The following is a 21,799-nucleotide window of genomic DNA, read 5'->3' on the forward strand; positions in this document are numbered from 1 at the left end:
TCAACACTGGAGCTCCCCAGGGGTGCGTGCTTATTTCCCTAGGCCTGATCATCGACAATGATGAGACAGCCTATAGGGAGGAGGTCAGAGACCTGGCAGTGTGGTGCCAGGACAATAACCTCTCTCTCAACGTGAGCAAGACGTAAGTAAGCAGCAAAGCACCCCCACAAAATCATGCTGCCATGCCCGTGCTTCACGGTTGGGATGGTGTTCTTCGGCTTGCAAGCATCCCCCTTTTTCCTCCAAACATAACGATGGTCATTAAGGCCAAACAGTTCTATTTTTGTTTCATCAGACCAGAGGACATTTCTCCAAAAAGTACGATCTTTGTCCCCATATGCAGTTGCAAACCATAGCCTGGCTTTTTTTATGGCAGTTCTGGAGCAGTGGCTTCTTCCTTGTTGAGCGGCCTTTCAGGTTATGTCGATATAGGACTCGTTTTACTGTGGATATAGATACTTTTGTACCTGTTTCCTCCAGCATCTTCACAAGGTCCTTTGCTGTTGCTCTGGGACTTATTTGCACTTTTCGCACCAAAGTACATTAATCTCTAGGAGACAGAACGCGTCTCCTTCCTGAGCGGAATGACGGCTGCGTGGTCCCATGGTGTTTATACTTGTGTACTATTGTTTGTACAGATGGACGTGGTACCTTCAGGCATTTTGAAATTGCTCCCAATGATGAACCAGACTTGTGGAGGTCTACAATATTTTTCTGAGGACTTGGCTGATTCCTTTTGATTTTCCCATGATGTCAAGCAAAGAGGCACTGAGTTTGGAAGTAGGCCTTGAAATACATCCACAGGTACACATCCACTTGACTCAAATTATGTCAATTAGCCTATCAGAAGCTTCTAAAGCCATGACATCATGTTATGTACTTTTAAAGGCACAGTCAACTTAGTGTATGTACACTTCTGACCCACTGGAATTGTGATACAGTGAATTACAAGTTAAATAATCTGTCTGTAAACAATTGTTGGAAAAATGACTTGTGCCATGCACAAAGTAGATGTCCTAACTTGCCAAAACTATAGTTTGTTAACAGGAAATTTGTGGAGTGGTTGAACAACGAGTTTTAATGACTACAACCTAAGTGTATGTAAACTTCCAACTTCAACTGTATTTGTTTTTTTCTTCTGTGTGTTGCGAACAGCTGACTGAAGACATGATGGCTGGGCATTCGTATGGTTGAGCCCATTTCAGCGGTAACATGGACTCTTTACAACATGATTCAACTTTATTGCGCCTTGCTGAAATAAGCAGGTGTTGTAGCAGACGAGTTGCCTCTTTAGTTGCCCAGGCAACGCCCCCTCCCTGCAGCAGAAGCACATGCAGTCAGGAGCGGAGGAGAGAAGAAAATCTGTGTCTAATATATTTTTGGCTGACCAATAACAGTCATCCAAAATTCCATGACTGTCACATCTACTGTGTTTCAGGGAGCGCAATCAGTGTGTCTTTTGTTGGCTAAATGAGCTGAGCTTGTCTGAGTGATTGCTTTAGAAGATGGATTTCACTGACAACAAGACAAGCATATGAATACACCATTCACAGGTACCACTATTATTGGCAATTTAATACAGGGCAATTTCAAAGACAACTAAAAAAAAGCAGCACAGTGAAATTATATTTCTATGTTCTCTTGATTTTTTCATTCGATGTTGCAGTTTGAGAGAGAAAAGAAAAGCCTGAGTGTGTTTTTAGGGCCGGTGAGTGTTAAGAGTGATGAGGAACATGCTGCTGTAACACACAGGGGAGAGAGGCAGAGGAATGCAGAGCGGAGAGGAGACACACAAGGTGACCTTTGGGAAGGCTGAAAATGCACACAATACTATAAATCAACTGTGGGCAATGCAAGGTTTGGGATCCACAGCCCCTCCAGATTACTGACATTACCCGCCAGCCTGCCAGCCAGCCCGCCAGACAGCAAATTGGGAGACTGACAGGGTGGGGGACAGGACAGGGGTGACATCCTGAGTGTGAATGTGTGTGTGCGCGTACCTGCCTGTGTGTGTGTGCTGTATGTGTGAGTGTGTGTACTGTATATGTGAGTGCAAGTGTGTGAACATGAGGGGGAATATGAAATATACCTGTGCCCCTTCTGCAAATATTTTTAGCAGAGTTGCAGTTAATTAGGTCAACTCCTCCCCTACAGAGGTTTTTCTGTAATGTACCTACCTGTCCAAGGCAGATCGTGTCTGCAGTCAGATGTACTGTATGCCTGCTACTGTATCAGTCATGCCCATGCACTTAAAGACCATGATACTCATTGGTTCAGACAAACACTTACAAACAACAAAATACACATGAACATGATATGAATAGCCTGGTGGTAGTAGCAAGCCACCCAGACTGAAACTAATATTCACCACACACAAACAAAATGATCCACGTCTATAGTCTTCACAGAAGCATTCAAAGATATCATTGATGATGCTATTTCAAGTGCATCCAAGAAAATCACTTGTGTTCCAGCGGTTGGTAGAATGTAACGCTAGCAGAAACACTGTGCATATCATATCCATTCATAGCTGGTAATTGTATTCAAAGTGATACACAGAGTAGTGTCATAAATCAAACATGGCTTTCTCTCTCTCTGTCTCTCTTTCTCTCTCTCCGTCTTTCTCTTTTTCTCTCTCTCTCCGTCACGGTCTTATTCTCTCTCTTTCCCAAGTCCAAGCTCCAGAGTTTCAGCGACAGGGCCTTCTCCAGGGATGATCCAAGGCTCTGGAACTCCTTCCCTCCAGCCATCCATGACTCTGAATCCATCACCATCTTTTTGTCCCTCCTAAAGCCCCACCTCTTCACCTTGGCCTACCTCTAAGCCCCTCCCCACAGACACTCTCTCCCACACACGCTCTCTCTATCACACACACACACACACACACACACACACACACACACACACACACACACACACACACACACACACACACACACACACACACACACACACACACACACGCTCTCTCACACACACACACACACACACACACACACACACACACACACACACACACACACACACACACACACACACACACACACACACACACACACACACACACACACACACACACACACACACACACACACACACACAACACCTGCTCGCTCACTCATACACTGACACATCACATTCTTTCCTCTTCTTTAAGCTCCTCCCCCTCTCTTGGTTTCATGTTTTGTTACATCCTGCTGTTAGACTGGCGTCTTCTGGTTTTGATATCTCGGTTTAGTTTCATTGAAAAGTCCTATATAAATCCCATGTACTATTATTACCAATCCTTTTACAAACATAGAGTAAATATCATCCACATGTACATAAACAGGTACAGTACATTCATATATAATTTCGTCTCCTGCTCTCAGGCTTGGTCTCATAAAGGGGAGGCCCTGGGAGGTTGGTGACCATTACAAATCCATGTAGGGAACATTCTGTTTTCCCCTGCCTTTAAATACAACCATGACTCATTTCAGCTTCCCATTTCACGAGCCATTCTCTTCTTTGGGTCTGTGACTGTGAAGAGGCAGAGAGCTGACTGCTGAGTGTCTCCTGACCCCTCCTGTCTCAGCCTCCAGTATTTATGCTGCAGTAGTTTATGTGTCGGGGGGCTAGGGTCAGTGTGTTATATCTGGAGTACTTCTCCTGTCCTATTCGGTGTCCTGTGTGAATCTAAGTGTGCGTTCTCTAATTCTCTCCTTCTCTCTTTCTTTCTCTGTCTCGGAGGACCTGAGCCCTAGGACCATGCCCCAGGACTACCTGACATGATGACTCCTTGCTGTCCCCAGTCCACCTGGCCGTGCTGCTGCTCCAGTTTCAACTGTTCTGCCTTATTATTATTCGACCATGCTGGTCATTTATGAACATTTGAACATCTTGGCCATGTTCTGTTATAATCTCCACCCGGCACAGCCAGAAGAGGACTGGCCACCCCACATAGCCTGGTTCCTCTCTAGGTTTTGGCCTTTCTAGGGAGTTTTTCCGAGACACCGTGCTTCTACACCTGCATTGCTTGCTGTTTGGGGTTTTAGGCTGGGTTTCTGTACAGCACTTTGAGATATCAGCTGATGTACGAAGGGCAATATAAATAAATGTGATTTGATTTGATTTGGCTAAATTCCTCCTGTAGGGAGTCTGTTTTCCTGCATCTCCATACATACTGAAAAGAACATACTAAAAGTACTATATTTTCTCATCATCATGATCATTATGGTGACATTGTTTATTATGGTGACATTGTCTCTCCTCCAACCCTAAGAGCTCAGTCAGAGAACTTCAGAGCTGGTCCAAGATAATAATGATTATAATTTTGTGGGTTCTTATATTTGTCCTGTTTCACAAGTGTGTATTATACGCATGTGTGAATTTGAAATGTGTTTTTTGCATATCCCAACTCTCCCTGAGACTCCCTCGGAGATTGAGGTCATGGCCAGGGTCAACCATTATCAACACTGGACACTGGAGCAATTAGGGTTAAGTGCATTGCTCAAAAGATGTTTCATCTTATCAGCTCGGGGATTCAAACTAGCAACCTTTCGGTTACTGGCCCAACACTCTAAACACTAAGCTACCTGCGGCCCAATTTCACGGGACGAACAGAAGAGAGCAAAGCCCATTCACTCTCAACACTGACTACTGATTGGACTTGATTTCTCTCATTTCATTTCACACAGCGATGTTCACCGCAGGAAAAAAATATGTATCAAAACCTTGATATCTGAGGAGTTTGAAGCTGAAAATGATCACAGGCGGCAGAGAAGAGAGCCGGGTTCTGAGGGTTCTGAGGGTTCTGAGGGTTCTGAGAGCAGTTTCCCCTCCTTTGAAAGCTCTTTGTTGTGGGAAACACAAAGGCGTAGAGTACAGTTGAATTCTGGACTCATGGAAAATCTTTCAGATCTATACGAGGAGGAGAGAGGGAACTAACGTCTGTGTTGCGTCGTGTGGGGAAAATTGTTTGGCAAAGCCACAGTGACAATGTGAGAATGTAATATTGTTATACTAAAGTAAACACAAACAGTGGTGATGGTGTGCTTCAGGGGAATTTCATACACACTTTTTGTCTCCTTGAAGACAAAAGGACTTGAATAGGTTTTATTACTTTCATTATTTCTGTGCTTTGTTCACTGTTTGAATGAGCACACCTTTATCTGTCTCGCTACGCCCAATGACTAAACATGTAAAGAAAAACATTCAAATGAATTTGAAGACTAAACAGATGTATGTTGTCCTGAAAACAACAAGTAGCTACTTGCCTACAGGTTGGATGTATATCATCAGTATCCACATGGTTCTGTTCGTCTTCTTCAGGACACTTTAACTCTGTATGTAACTAGCTGGGTAAAAGTTTAGTAAGACTCTAGCGACACCAAACTCCAAGCGAGGGGGAAATGAAATGAGTGGATTTGGTCAAATCCCCAGGTAATCCTGGGAGGGGTGTGTTACACGGACGATAAGACGGGCTGGCAGCAACACGCCATCTACGACTTCAGCGAGAGAAAGCAACGCTTTCCTACCTTTTCCTTATCACAGGGTTTTGGCTGCACAACACTGATTATCCTCCCTGTTTGCTGGTGTAACGCTGATTATCTTCCCCCTATGCCAGGAGCCCCTCTGAGAGGATCATTGCTCTTAATCCCCCGACCTAGCCCCCCCTAACAAACCTTGGACTGGCTCCCTCCCTCCATTGCTAGCTGCTTCCCTCCCTGGCACCATGGGAAACATGGTAAACAATTAAGAGATTAAAAAGCCTGGGCCAAGAGCTTCTCCTATTCTACTGAGAGAGAGGCCCAGTCAGGTCCATTGTGTTTAGTGTTGGGCCCACTCTCAAGTCCTTTTGCTGTTAGGCTTCCAGTGACAAGGGTTACGTAATCAATGTACCTCAGATGGGTTTTTCACTCAGTGCTTGTTTTTTCCATGTATTCAGATACAGCCTTCCGCTAACAGGGATTGACAGAGGCGCTCCATGCAGCCTAAAACACAATGGCTCCTCTCTGAACAGAACAGAAGACAGACATGTGGATCCACTCTCTCTGATCTCCCTCACACATCATGGAGCAGGGAAGCCAGAGTTTACTGAAAGGCCTGGATATTAAGCTACTTGGAGTTGGAAAATAGGCTTCATCAAGGGCAGACAAGGGCTGTGTTGTTGGATGTTTATTATGATAAATAAGTATCTTTCTGATCAACCTGACTGATAATCAGTCACACACACACACACACACAGACACACACAGACACACACACACAGACAGACAGACAGACAGACAGACAGACAGACAGACAGACAGACAGACAGACAGACAGACAGACAGACAGACAGACAGACAGACAGACAGACAGACAGACAGACAGACAGACAGACAGACAGACAGACAGACAGACAGACAGAAGACAGATATACAGATATACAGATATACAGTGTAAAGACATACAGTAGTCACTCTGACAGACAGACAGACAGACAGACAGACAGACAGACAGACAGACAGACAGACAGACAGACAGACAGACAGACAGACAGACAGACAGACAGACAGACAGACAGACAGAGTGACAGACAGAATACAGATATACAGTGTACAAAGACATACAGTAGTCACTGACTGACAGACAGACAGACAGACAGACAGACAGACAGACAGACAGACAGACAGACAGACAGACAGACAGACAGACAGACAGACAGACAGACAGACAGACAGACAGACAGACAGACAGACAGACAGACAGACAGACAGACAGACAGACAGACAGAGTGAATACAGATATACAGTGTAAAGACATACAGTAGTCACTCTGACTGACAGACAGACAGACAGACAGACAGACAGACAGACAGACAGACAGACAGACAGACAGACAGACAGACAGACAGACAGACAGACAGACAGACAGACAGACAGACAGACAGACAGACAGACAGACAGACAGACAGACAGACAGACAGACAGACAGACAGACAGACAGACAGACAGAGTGAATACAGATATACAGTGTAAAGACATACAGTAGTCACTCTGACAGACAGCTAGAGTCACACTGACACATTAATTGACTGACGAGGATGAAAATTAGCAACATTTAGACCGTTAGAAAGACAGAGGAAAACAAAGAGAGATAGTAAGACAGAAGTGTCACCTCGTAGTGGGGACTTCATGGCAGCCTCCACCATGCCAACCAGTAACTGCAGGCTCTTGGGGTCTTGGGCCAGCCCCGAGGCGAAGGCGGCCAACGCGTCGGCATGGCGACCAAGGTACTGAAGGGCAACACCCTGTCGGAAGTATGCCTGTGGAGAGGAGAGAGAGAGGGAGAGGGAAGGAAAGGGAGTTAGACCCAATCAAATCATGAGAAAACAAAAATATATTTACTTAACACATTGGAATGAATGAACAAAAACACTGAGCAAACTAGAATGCTATTTGGCACTAAACAGAGAGTACACAGTGGCAGAATACCTGATCACTGTGACTGACCCAAAATGTAAGAAATCTTTGACGATGTACAGACTCAGTGAGCATAGCCTTGCTATTGAGAATGGCCGCCAAAGGCAGACCTGGCTCTCAAGAGAAGACAGGCTATGTGCTCACTGCCAACAAAAAGGTGGAAACTGAGCTGCACTTGCTAACATCTTGCCAAATGTATGACCATATTAGAGACACGTATTTCCTTGAGATTACACAGACCCACAAAGAATTAGAGAACAAACCCAATTTTGATCAACTCCCATATCTATTGGGTGAAATACCACAGTGTGCCATCACAGCAGCAAGATTTGTGACCTGTTGCCACAAGAAAAGGACAACCAGTGAAGAACAAAAACCATTGTAAATACAATCTATATTTATGTTGATTTATTTTCCCTTTTGTACTTTAACTATTTGCACATCACTACAACACTGTATATAGACATAATATGACATTTGAAATGTCTTTATTCTTTTTGGTACTTCTGTGAGTGTAATGTTTACTGTATATTTTGTATTGTTTATTTATCTGTTTACTTGCTTTGGCAATGTAAACATGTGTTTCCTATGTCAATAAAGCCCTTACATTGAAATTGAATTGAGAGTGAGAAGTCACTACTGCAGTCTAGCTTCACAGCATGGGGCTGCAAACAAACACATTACCAGACACTCATTTAACGCCACTTGCATTTTATTTCCACATGATCAGTTTTCAGAGGACATGGCACCACTCTCCTTTGTATTCCCACAATAGAGTGATGACTGTGTTTCCTGCACTTGTTAATTGGATTATACATTTGACATAAATGCACATGATACAGTACACACTCATCGGTTGCATTTCTCAAGAGCATATGCCATTGTTTTCTATTCACACAAATGGTTTTGCTTTGCAGCGGGTATCGTCTGCGCACAAGTGCAGAGTAAAGGGATTTCTATTAGATTCCGTTGAAAGAGCTTAGAGAGGGAGAGAGAGCAAGTCTACATAATGGAGTTACTTTATAGCATCATAAAAGGATAGCCATAAATAATCCAGACTCTCCATGTTATTTCTCACAGTTTTGCTATAATGACATACAGTACGTGTACTACCACCCTGAATCTGCCATGGCCTATTTGTCGACATCTGGGCCTTTCAATAGTGTGGAGTCCTCGAGTAGAATTCCTCCTCTTCACCAGTTTGTTCCCACTGCTCTCAGATAGCCAGTCAGTCACATGGTGGTTGAAGTGTGATTTAACAGCAGTGAAAGGCACAGATCATGTGGCCACAGCCATATCTGATACTGACACTACAATGTTTGGGAACATTTAAGAAATTGATTTTGTGTGTGTGGGGGGGCAAAACAAATACAATGTCCATTACCCAAAACCAATAGTATAATAAAGAGAACCAATATTTCACCAATAGGTTTCCAATGACAGCAGCCTCTCCCCTATCTATGTGTAGCTTGTAGAGACACAGAGCTGTTTCCTGGTCTGCCTGTCTGTCTCTATCTGTCTCCATCTATGTTTGTGTCCCAAGGCTGTTCTGAGACCAATCCTAGTACAAAACTGAACAGAACCCAGCTCTGCTTAGCTCAGCTCAGCTCCATGCTCTGAGTAAGCACTGCAGCCCAGGTCACAGCCTACTCCAGCCAAATCATTAAATCCACCCGCAGATCTGGGATGATATAAACAATGCAAAAGTTACACTAAAGTATTCCCTTCTGAATAGCTGAGGAATGCTCAACTCCGTTCTCTTATTTCGAGGCAGAGTTGAGTTTTGATAATTGCTCGTGTGATTTGCTAGCAACAACATTGAGTCACCATCAGTCGATACTTGAAAAATGTCAATTCTGAAAATTCTCAACAGTACCTATGTTTGTTCTGTACAACTTGCTCAACTGGAGACGTACTGGCCTTGACGTACTACGCAAGCTGAGGTCCAATTGGAACAAGTGTATTTGAGCTGAGTTGAGCAACACAAATTCTGAAAAAAAAGTTGGTGGTTGTAATCAATCAAAGTTTTTATTAAAATGATGAATTTCAGCACCATGCGGAAGGACCGTGGTTGTACAGGACAAACATATACATTTAGGATGGGGTGAAATATTGCCTGGAAGTACAATTTAAAGTTTGGTATGGATAGTCCTCTTACGTCTTTCCCTCTATAAATGTGTTAATTTTATCTATATTCTATATACATTTTGAAACCGCACAATGAATTTTACTCCAATAGCCAGAAGGGAGAGCCATGGGAATCACTGAACTACAGAAATTTTGCTGCGGCAATATATACATTTTGACAGTAGATATTCTGTCGGTTAACCTCTTCAGTCGACCCTCTACTTTTTCAAACATTCTGTTAAAAATCGCGCAACATTTCAGCGCCCTGCTACTCATGCCAGGAATATAGTATATGCATATGATTAGTATGTGTGGATAGAAAACACTCAGACGTTTATAAAACTGGCTAAATCACAGCTGTGACTTTAACAGAACGTGCGTTTCATTGATAAGGTGAATGCACCAATTTGTAAGTCGCTCTGGATAAGAGCGTCTGCTAAATGACTTAAATGTAAATGTAAAAGTGCAGGAAAATCTGATCACTGAAAGTGGAAAAATATATCCATCCGCCGCTTCAACCCATTGTTATGGGCGAAAGACAGCTGAGGTTGCAGTACCTACAGCTTCCACACGATGTCAACAGTCTTGTCATTTGCCAATTGTTTGTTTCTTGGTCAAACGAACAAGAGACAGGCTTTTTCTTCAGGTCTCCGACCGGATATTTTGGTTGAGAAATACACGGACAGTATTTCAAGACGGACCCCTATAGAAAACACTTCGTCTCGTGATTAATTTGATCGCTTATTAACGTTTACTAATACCTAAAGTTGCATTACAAAAGTATTTCGAAGTGTTTTGTGAAAGTTTATCGGCGACTTTTTGAATTAAAAAAAATGACGTTACGTTATGAAACGCTATTTTTTCCCGTTTATCACACAGTCTTCATAGATCGATATCTAGGCTATATATGGACCGATTTAATCGAAAAAAAGACCCAATAGTGATTATGGGACATCTAGGAGTGCCAACAAAGAGGATGGTCAAAGGAAATGAATGTTTTATATTTTATTTGTGCGGTTTGTGTAGCGCCGACTATGCTAATTATTTTGTTTACGTCCCCTGTGGGTCTTTTGGGGTGTTACATGCTATCAGATAATAGCTTCTCATGCTTTCGCTGAAAAGCATTTTAAAAATCTGACTTGTTGCCTGGATTCACAACGAGTGTAGCTTTAATTCAATACCCTGCATGTGTATTTTAATGAACGTTTGAGTTTTAACTAATACTATTAGCATTTAGCGTAGCGCATTTGCATTTCCAGAGCTCTAAATGGGACGCCTGCGTGCCAGGTAGGAGCAAGAGGTTAAAGCAACCGGGATATTATTCCATGTACTGAAGTCGAATTGAATTGCTTTGAGCGTGCTGTTAGTGTTTCTGGCAATGGTTTTTATCTTGGGACAAAAATATATCTGCTCCCAAATATTTAAATGGGAAAGGATTGGGATTCCATAAGTAGAGATGGAGTCCTCCATCGGGGTCTTGAGCAGCAGTGGGGCTGATTTGGTTAGATTCATTTTGTCATTTTCATTTATCAGATTCATTTATCTATGACCTTCAATGTGTTTGGGAGCGATTGAGATACATTGTCTAGATATAGTCAAATATTGTCTGCGTAAAATGAGATGAAGTGATCAGAAATGAGTGTTATATCCTTTGATGATTGATGAATTGCCTGGGCCAGGGGTTCCATGGACAATAAGAATAGCAAAGCGGAAATTGGATCACCTTGTCTGCATCTTCTAGTGATTCTGAATGGAGCAGAGCAGATATTGCCTGTTATAACTATGGCTGAGGGATTGGTACATCATTGGTTCTTAAAGTATGTAAATGTGCATGTTACATTTTAAATTTAATAAAAAACTGTTGCACCTACAAACTTAGTCAATCTGACATATTTTATGTCTAATGGAAAATACTCAGAAAACTCAATTGCTAATAACACTGTAAAAACTCTGGTATGTGTTGTGTACCTCCAATCAGGTTGATTTGTGAATTTTCTAAGAGGCTATGTGTAATATATGTATGTACAGTGCTTCAGAAAGTATTCATACCCATTGACTTATTGCACATTTTGTTGTGTTACAGCGTGAGTTCAAAATGGATTAAATCTTCTTCTTTTTCTCACCCATCTACACACAATACCCCATAATGACAAAGTGTAAACATGTTTTTGGAAATGTTTGCAAATGTATTGAAAATTGAATACAGAAATGTCTAATTTACATAAATATCCACACCTCTTTGCTATGACACTCCAAAATGAGCTCAGGAGCATCCGATTTCCTTTGATCATCCTCACGTGGCTAATTCAATTGTTTGGCCATGATTTTAAAAGAAACACACCTGTCTATAGTCCCACAGTTGACAGTGCATGTCAGAGCAGAAACTATATCAGAAAGTCCAAAGAACTATCTGTAGATCTCCAAGATAGAATTGTGATGAGGCACACAGTACCAGTTACAAGTTTGAACACACTTACTCATTCAAGGGTTTTTCATTATTTTTTACTATTTTCTACATTGTAGAACAATTGTGAAGACATCAAAACTATGAAAAAACAAGCCGCACCGCTTCTTAACACAGCGCGCATCAGACCCAGAAGCCAGCCGCACCAATGTGTCGGAGGAAACACCGTACACCTAGCAACCTGGTCAGCGCGCACTGCACCCGGCCTGCCACAGGAGTCACTAGTGCACGATGAGACAAGGATATGCCTGCCGGCCAAACCCTCCCTGACCCGGACGATGCTGGGCCAATTGTGCACCGCCCCAATGGCCTCCAGATCGCGGCCGGCTGCGACAGAGCCTGGACTCGAACCCAGAGTCTCTGGTGGCACCTGGAAGTTTCTAAAACTGTTTGAATCATGTCTGTGAGTCTAACAAAACTTATGTAGCAGGCGAAACCCCGAGGACAAACCATTCAGATTTTTGATTTTTTGAGGTCACTCCTTCCAACGGGATATCATTGGGAATCCAGATTTCTAAGGGACTTGCTTGCAGTTCCTACCGCTTCCACTGGATGTCACCAGTCTTTAGAAATTGGTTGAGGTTATTCCTTTGTGTAAAGGAGAAGTACGGCCATCTTGAACGAGAGTCACTTCATGTGTACTGTTTGATAGAGGCGCATTACCAAGAAAGCATGCGTCAGATTGTTTTCTTCCTGTATTGAACACAGATCATCCTGTCTTCAATTTGATCGATTATTTACTTTTAAAAATACCTAAAGCTGTATTACAAAATTAGTTTGAAATGTTTTGGCAAAGTTTACAGGTAACTTTTGAGATATTTTGTAGTCATGTTGCGCATGTTGGAACCGGTGTTTTTCTGGATCAAACGCGCCAAATAAATTGACATTTTGGATATATATGGACGGAATTATTCGAACAAAAGGACCATTTGTGATGTTTATGGGACATATTGGAGTGCCAACAGAAGAAACTCGTCAAAGGTAAGGCATGATTTATATTTTTATTTCTGCGTTTTGTGTCGCGCCTGCAGGGTTAAAATATGTTTTCTCTCTTTTGTTTATGGAGGTGCTATCCTCAGATAATAGCATCGTTTGCTTTCGCCGAAAAGCCTTTTTGAAATCTGACATGTTGGCTGGATTCAAAACACGTGTAGCTTTAATTTGGTATCTTACATGTGTGATTTCATGAAAGTTTAATTTTTATAGGAATTTATTTCAATTTGGCGCTCTGCATTTTCTGGGACGCTACCGTCCTACATATCCCAGAGAGGTTAAACACTTTTTTGGTTATTACATGATTCCATATGTGTTATTTCATAGTTTTGATGTCTTCACTATTATTCTACAATGTAAAAAATAGTAAAAAATAAATACAACTTTTGACTGGTACTGTATATCGGGGGAAGGGTATAAAACAATTCCTAGAGTGTTAAAAGTTTCTAAGCGCACAGTGGTCTCCATCATTGCGAAATTGAAAAAATATGAAACTACCCAGACTCTTGGCCTTCCGACCAAACTGAGCAAATGGTCAAGCAGGACCTTGGTCAGGGAGAACACCAAGAACCCAATGACCATTCTGACAGAACTACAGAGATGGGAAAACCTGCCAGAAGGAAGTTTCTACAGCACTTCACCAATCTGGGCATTATGGGAGAGTGGCCAGACGGAAGCCACTCCTGAGACAAAGTCACATGACAGCAAGCCTGGAGTTTCCAAAACGGCACATGAAAGATGGCGCATAAGGCAAAATATTCTGTGGTCTGATGAGAACAAAATGTTGTTCTTTAGCCTGAATGCAAAGCTCTGTGTCTGGAGAACACCAGGCACAGCTCATAGCCCATCTAACACCATCCCTAACGTGAAGCACAGTGTGATGGTTGCTGATAATGGGTCTCTGTACGCCTATGTAGATATTCCATGAAAAAAATCAGCCGTTTCCAGCTACAATAGTCATTTACAACATTAACAATGTCTACATTGTATTTCTGATCAATTTGATGTTATTTGAATGGACAAAAAAATAGATTTTCTTTCAAAAACAAGAACATTTCTATTTGACCCCAAACTTTTGAACAGTAGTGTAAATGAGAGCATTTCATTTTCAATAAATTAGCAAATATTTCTCAAAACATGTTTTCACTTTCTTCACTTTATGGGGTATTGTGTGTAGATAATTTTTTAAAGCAATTTTGAATTCAGGCGGTAACACAACAAAATGTGGAATAAGTCAAGGGGTATCAAATAGAATGTATGCACACATGACTGTAAGTCGCTTTGGATAAAAGCCTCTGCTAAATGGCATATATTATTATTATTATTATTATTATTATTTGTCACATACACATGGTTAGCATATATTAATGTGAGTGTAGCGAAATGCTTGTGCTTCTAGTTCCGAAGGTAATATGCAGTAATATCTAACAAGTAATCGAACAAATTTGCAACAACTACCTTATACTGTCATGTTTGTCATTTATTATCATGTCTTGTCCCTGTGCTCCCCATTCTATTCGTTTCCCTCTGCTGGTCTTATTAGGTTCTTTCCCTCTTTCTATCCCTCTCTCTCCCCCTCCCTCTCTCACTCTCTCGCTGTCTCTTCTCTCTATCGTTCCGTTCCTGCTCCCAGCTGTTCCTATTCCCCTAATCATCATTTAGTCTTCCCACACCTGTTCCCGATCCTTTCCCCTGATTAGAGTCCCTATTTCTTCCTTTGTGTTCCGTTCCTGTCCTGTCGGTTCCTTGTTTAGAATTCACCGTGCTGTGATTGTGTATCGCCCTGTCCTGTCGTGTTTTTGCCTTCATCAGATGCTGCGTGTGAGCAGGTGTCTCTGTCAGCTACGGCCTGCGCCTACCCGAAGCGACCTGCAGTCTGTGGCCGCTTCTCCTGTTATTCCCCTCTACAGACTAGAGGATTTCTGTTATTCCCTGTTTGGACATTTCCTGTTAAGGATTCAGGATTTGTCGTTTTCTGTTTGGACTTGAATAAACTCTGTTTCTGTTAAGTCGCTTTTGGGTCCTCTTTCACCTGCATGACAGAAGGAACCGACCAAGGAATGGACCCAGCGACTTCAGACACTCGTTACACTGCCGTCGAGATCCAAGGAGCCATGCTCGGCAGACACGAGCAGGAATTGTCTGCTGCTCGCCATGCCGTGGAGAACCTGGCCGCTCAGGTTTCCGACCTCTCTGGACAGTTCCAGAGTCTACGTCTCGTGCCACCTGTTACTTCCTGGCCTGCCGAGCCTCCAGAACCTAGGGTTAATAACCCACCTTGCTACTCCGGGCAGCCCACTGAGTGCCGCTCCTTTCTCACGCAGTGTGAGATTGTGTTCTCTCTCCAACCCAACACATACTCTAGAGAGAGAGCTCGGGTTGCTTACGTCATTTCACTCCTTACTGGCCGGGCTCGAGAATGGGGCACAGCTATCTGGGAGGCAAGGGCTGATTGCTCTAACAAGTTCCAGAACTTTAAAGAGGAGATGATTCGGGTTTTTGACCGTTCAGTTTTTGGTGGGGAGGCTTCTAGGGCCCTGGCTTCCTTATGCCAAGGTGAACGGTCCATAACGGATTATTCTATTGAGTTTCGCACTCTTGCTGCCTCTAGTGAGTGGAACGAGCCGGCGCTGCTCGCTCGTTTTCTGGAGGGACTCCACGCAGTGGTTAAGGATGAGATTCTCTCCCGGGAGGTTCCTTCAGATGTGGACTCTTTGATTGCTCTCGCCATCCGCATAGAACGACGGGTAGATCTTCGTCACCGGGCTCGTGGAAGAGAGCTCGCATCAACGGTGTTTCCCTGCTCCGCATCGCAACCATCTCCCTCCTCTGGCTTTGAGACTGAGCCCATGCAGCTGGGAGGGATTCGCATCTCGACTAAGGAGAGGGAACGGAGGATCACCAACCGCCTGTGCCTCTATTGCGGAGTTGCTGGACATTTTGTTAATTCATGTCCAGTAAAAGCCAGAGCTCATCTGTAAGCGGAGGGCTACAGGTGAGCGCAACTACTCAAGTCTCTCCATCAAAATCCTGTACTACTTTGTCGGTCCATCTACGCTGGACCGGTTCGGGTGCTACATGTAGTGCCTTGATAGACTCTGGGGCTGAGGGTTGTTTCATGGACGAAGCATGGGTTCGGAAACATGACATTCCTTTCAGAGAGTTAGAGAAGCCTACGCCCATGTTCGCCTTAGATGGTAGTCATCTTCCCAGTATCAGATTTGAGACACTACCTTTAACCCTCACAGTATCTGGTAACCACAGTGAGACTATTTCTTTTTTGATTTTCCGTTCACCGTTTACACCTGTTGTTTTGGGTCATCCCTGGCTAGTATGTCATAATCCTTCTATTAATTGGTCTAGTAATTCTATCCTATCCTGGAACGTTTCTTGTCATGTGAAGTGTTTAATGTCTGCCATCCCTCCCGTTTCTTCTGTCCCTACTTCTCAGGAGGAACCTGGCGATTTGACAGGAGTGCCGGAGGAATATCATGATCTGCGCACGGTCTTCAGTCGGTCCCGAGCCAACTCCCTTCCTCCTCACCGGTCGTATGATTGTAGTATTGATCTCCTTCCGGGGACCACTCCTCCTCGAGGTAGACTATACTCTCTGTCGGCTCCCGAACGTAAGGCTCTCGAGGATTATTTGTCTGTGTCTCTTGACGCCGGTACCATAGTGCCTTCTTCCTCTCCGGCCGGGGCGGGGTTCTTTTTGTTAAGAAGAAGGACGGTACTCTGCGCCCCTGCGTGGATTATCTAGGGCTGAATGACATAACGGTTAAGAATCGTTATCCGCTTCCCCTTATGTCATCAGCCTTCGAGATTCTGCAGGGAGCCAGGTGCTTTACTAAGTTGGACCTTCGTAACGCTTACCATCTCGTGCGCATCAGAGAGGGGGACGAGTGGAAAACGGCGTTTAACACTCCGTTAGGGCATTTTGAGTACCGGGTTCTGCCGTTCGGTCTCGCCAATGCGCCAGCTGTTTTTCAGGCATTAGTTAATGATGTTCTGAGAGACATGCTGAACATCTTTGTTTTTGTCTATCTTGACGATATCCTGATTTTTTCTCCGTCACTCGAGATTCATGTTCAGCACGTTCGACGTGTTCTACAGCGCCTTTTAGAGAATTGTCTCTACGTAAAGGCTGAGAAGTGCTCTTTTCATGTCTCCTCCGTTACTTTTCTCGGTTCCGTTATTTCCGCTGAAGGCATTCAGATGGATTCCGCTAAGGTCCAAGCTGTCAGTGATTGGCCCGTTCCAAGGTCACGTGTCGAGTTGCAGCGCTTTTTAGGTTTCGCTAATTTCTATCGGCGTTTCATTCGTAATTTCGGTCAAGTTGCTGCCCCTCTCACAGCTCTTACTTCTGTCAAGACGTGTTTTAAGTGGTCCGGTTCTGCCCAGGGAGCTTTTGATCTTCTAAAAGAACGTTTTACGTCCGCTCCTATCCTCGTTACTCCTGACGTCACTAGACAATTCATTGTCGAGGTTGACGCTTCAGAGGTAGGCGTGGGAGCCATTCTATCCCAGCGCTTCCAGTCTGACGATAAGGTTCATCCTTGCGCTTATTTTTCTCATCGCCTGTCGCCATCTGAGCGCAACTATGATGTGGGTAACCGTGAACTGCTCGCCATCCGCTTAGCCCTAGGCGAATGGCGACAGTGGTTGGAGGGGGCGACCGTTCCTTTTGTCGTTTGGACAGACCATAAGAACCTTGAGTACATCCGTTCTGCCAAACGACTTAATGCCCGTCAAGCTCGTTGGGCGTTGTTTTTCGCTCGTTTCGAGTTTGTGATTTCTTACCGTCCGGGTAGCAAGAACACCAAGCCTGATGCCTTATCCCGTCTGTTTAGTTCTTCTGTGGCTTCTACTGATCCCGAGGGGATTCTTCCTTATGGGCGTGTTGTCGGGTTAACAGTCTGGGGAATTGAAAGACAGGTTAAGCAAGCACTCACGCACACTGCGCGCGCGCGCTTGTCCTAGTAACCTCCTTTTCGTTCCTGTTTCCACTCGTCTGGCTGTTCTTCAGTGGGCTCACTCTGCCAAGTTAGCTGGTCATCCCGGTGTTCGAGGCACTCTTGCGTCTATTCGCCAGCGCTTTTGGTGGCCGACTCAGGAGCGTGACACGCGCCGTTTCGTGGCTGCTTGTTCGGACTGCGCGCAGACTAAGTCGGGTAACTCTCCTCCTGCCGGTCGTCTCAGACCGCTCCCCATTCCTTCTCGACCATGGTCTCACATCGCCTTAGACTTCATTACCGGTCTGCCTTTGTCTGCGGGGAAGACTGTGATTCTTACGGTTGTCGATAGGTTCTCTAAGGCGGCACATTTCATTCCCCTCGCTAAACTTCCTTCCGCTAAGGAGACGGCACAAATCATTATTGAGAATGTATTCAGAATTCATGGCCTCCCGTTAGACGCCGTTTCAGACAGAGGCCCGCAATTCACGTCACAGTTTTGGAGGGAGTTCTGTCGTTTGATTGGTGCGTCCGTCAGTCTCTCTTCCGGGTTTCATCCCCAGTCTAACGGTCAAGCAGAGAGGGCCAATCAGACGATTGGTCGCATACTACGCAGCCTTTCTTTCAGAAACCCTGTGTCTTGGGCAGAACAGCTCCCTGGGCAGAATACGCTCACAATTCGCTTCCTTCGTCTGCTACCGGGTTATCTCCGTTTCAGAGTAGTCTGGGTTACCAGCCTCCTCTGTTCTCATCCCAGCTTGCCGAGTCCAGCGTTCCCTCCGCTCAAGCGTTTGTCCAACGTTGTGAGCGCACCTGGAGGAGGGTGAGGTCTGCACTTTGCCGTTACAGGGCACAGACGGTGAGAGCCGCCAATAAACGCAGGATTAAGAGTCCAAGGTATTGTTGCGGCCAGAGAGTGTGGCTTTCCACTCGCAACCTTCCTCTTACGACAGCTTCTCGTAAGTTGACTCCGCGGTTCATTGGTCCGTTCCGTGTCTCCCAGGTCGTCAATCCTGTCGCTGTGCGACTGCTTCTTCCGCGACATCTTCGTCGCGTCCATCCTGTCTTCCATGTCTCCTGTGTTAAGCCCTTTCTTCGCACCCCGTTCGTCTTCCTCCCCCCCCTCCCGTCCTTGTCGAGAGCGCACCTATTTACAAGGTACATAAGATCATGGACATGCGTTCTCGGGACGGGGTCACCAATACTTAGTGGATTGGGAGGGTTACGGTCCTGAGGAGAGGAGTTGGGTTCCGTCTCGGGACGTGCTGGACCGTTCACTCATCGATGATTTCCTCCGTTGCCGCCAGGATTCCTCCTCGAGTGCGCCAGGAGGCGCTCGGTGAGTGGGGGGTACTGTCATGTTTGTCATTTATTATCATGTCTTGTCCCTGTGCTCCCCATTCTATTCGTTTCCCTCTGCTGGTCTTATTAGGTTCTTTCCCTCTTTCTATCCTCTCTCTCCCCCTCCCTCTCTCACTCTCTCGCTCTCTCTTCTCTCTATCGTTCCGTTCCTGCTCCCAGCTGTTCCTATTCCCCTAATCATCATTTAGTCTTCCCACACCTGTTCCCGATCCTTTCCCCTGATTAGAGTCCCTATTTCTTCCTTTGTGTTCCGTTCCTGTCCTGTCGGTTCCTTGTTTAGAATTCACCGTGCTGTGATTGTGTATCGCCCTGTCCTGTCGTGTTTTTGCCTTCATCAGATGCTGCGTGTGAGCAGGTGTCTCTGTCAGCTACGGCCTGCGCCTACCCGAAGCGACCTGCAGTCTGTGGCCGCTTCTCCTGTTATTCCCCTCTACAGACTAGAGGATTTCTGTTATTCCCTGTTTGGACATTTCCTGTTAAGGATTCAGGATTTGTCGTTTTCTGTTTGGACTTGAATAAACTCTGTTTCTGTTAAGTCGCTTTTGGGTCCTCTTTCACCTGCATGACATATACAACTACCTTAAAGAGATGGAATAAGAATAAGTCCATATAAATATATGGATGGTCGTGCGGCATAGGCAAGATGCAATAGATGGTATGAAATACAGTATACACATATGAGATGAGTAATGTAGTATATGTAAACATTAAAGTGGCATAATTTAAAGTGACTAGTGATACCTTTATTAAATCCATTTATTAAAGTGGCCAGTGATTTCGGTCTGTATGTTGGCAGCAGCCTCTCTATGTTAGTGATGGCTGTTTAATAGTCTGATGGCCTTGAAATAGAAGCTGTTTTTCAGTCTCTCGGTCCCAGCTTCGATGCACCTGTACTGACCTCACCTTCCGGATGATAGCGGGGTGAACAGGCAGTGGCTCGGGTGGTTATTGACCTTGATGATCTTTAGGCCTTCCTGTGACATTGGGTGCTGTAGGTGTCTTGAGGGCAGGTAGTTTGCCCCCGGTGATGCATTGTGCAGACCGCACCACACTCTGGAGAGCCTTGCGGATGAGGGCGGTGCAGTTGCCGTATCAGGCGGTGATACAGCCCGACAGGATGCTCTCGATTGTGCATCTGTAAAAGTTTGAGTGTTTTTGGTGACAAGCCAAATATCTTCAGCCTACTGAGTTTGAAGAAGCGCTATCGCACCTTCTTCACCACTTTGTCTGTGAAGGTGGACCATTTCAGTTTGTCCATGCTGTGTACACCGAGGAACTTAAAACTTTCCACCTTCTCCACTGCTGTCCCGTCGATGTGGATCGGGGGGTGCTCCCTCTGTTGTTTCCTTAAGTCCACAATCATCTCCTTTGTTTTGTTGACGTTGAGAGAGAGGTTGTTTTCCTGACACCACACTCCAAGTGCCCTCACCTCCTCTCTGTAGACCGTCTCTTCATTGTTGGTAATCAACTACTGTTGTGTCATCTGCAAACTTGATGATTGAGTTGGAGGCGTGCATGGCCACGCAGTCATGGATGAGCAGGGAGTACAGGAGGGAGTTAAGCACGCACACTTGTGGGGCCCCTGTGTTGAGGGTCAGCAAAGTGGAGATATTGTTTCCTACCTTCACCACCTGGGGGCGGCCCGTTAAAAAGTCCAGGATCCAATTGCACAGGGCGGGGTTGAGACCCAGAGCCGTAAACTTAATGATGTGCTTGGAGGGTACTATGGTGTTGAATGCTGAGCTGTAGTTAATGAACATCATTCTTATATATTCCTCTTGTCCAGATGGGTAAGGGCAGTGGGAAGTGTCATGGTGATTGCATTGTCTTGGGACCTGTTGGGGCGGTATGCAAACTGAAGTAGGTCTAGGGTGGCAGGTAAGGTGGAGGTGATATGATCCTTGACTATTCATTAAAGCACTTCATGATGACAGAAGTGAGTGCAGTTAGTTCAGTTATCTTTGCCTTCTTCGGTACAGGAACAATGGTGGCCATCTTGAAGCATGTGGAGACAGCAGACTAGGACAGGGAGCGAATGAATATGTTCGTAAACACACCAGCCAGCTGGTCTGTGCATGCTCAGGACGCGGCTAGGGATGTGGTCTGGGCCAGCAGCCTTGCGAGGGTTAACGCGTTTAAATGTTTTACTCACTTTGGCCACAGAGAGGGGGGGCCCGCAGTCCTTGGTAGAGGGTCACGTCGTTGGCACTGTATTATCCTCAAAGCGGGCAAAGAAGGTGTTTAGTTTGTGTGGAAGCAAAAGTCGATGTCCGTGACGTGACTGGTTTTCTTTTTGTAGTCCTTAATTGCCTGTAGACACTGCCATATCCGTCTTGTGTCTGGGCCGTTGAATTGCGACTCCATTTTGTCCCTATACTGACATTTCCCTTGTTTGATTGCCTTGCAGAGGGAATAACTACATTGTTTATATTCGGCCATATTCCCCTACCTCTTTC

At 44.8% G+C, this 21,799-nt stretch overlaps 1 protein-coding gene across 3 annotated transcripts in view; it reads right to left on the reverse strand.

Annotated features, from left to right (window-relative positions):
- Positions 1–21,799, reverse strand: part of LOC124036315 (tetratricopeptide repeat protein 28-like) — a 373,393-nt gene that overhangs the window by 103,867 nt on the left and 247,727 nt on the right. For all 3 annotated transcript variants that reach the window (XM_046350742.1, XM_046350741.1, XM_046350743.1), the window contains one exon: positions 7,141–7,288. In XM_046350742.1, the coding sequence (XP_046206698.1) occupies positions 7,141–7,288 (148 nt within the window). The remainder of the gene's footprint in view (positions 1–7,140; positions 7,289–21,799) is intronic.

Source organism: Oncorhynchus gorbuscha, linkage group LG05 (genome assembly GCF_021184085.1).
Source record: "Oncorhynchus gorbuscha isolate QuinsamMale2020 ecotype Even-year linkage group LG05, OgorEven_v1.0, whole genome shotgun sequence".
Taxonomy (NCBI): domain Eukaryota; kingdom Metazoa; phylum Chordata; class Actinopteri; order Salmoniformes; family Salmonidae; genus Oncorhynchus; species Oncorhynchus gorbuscha.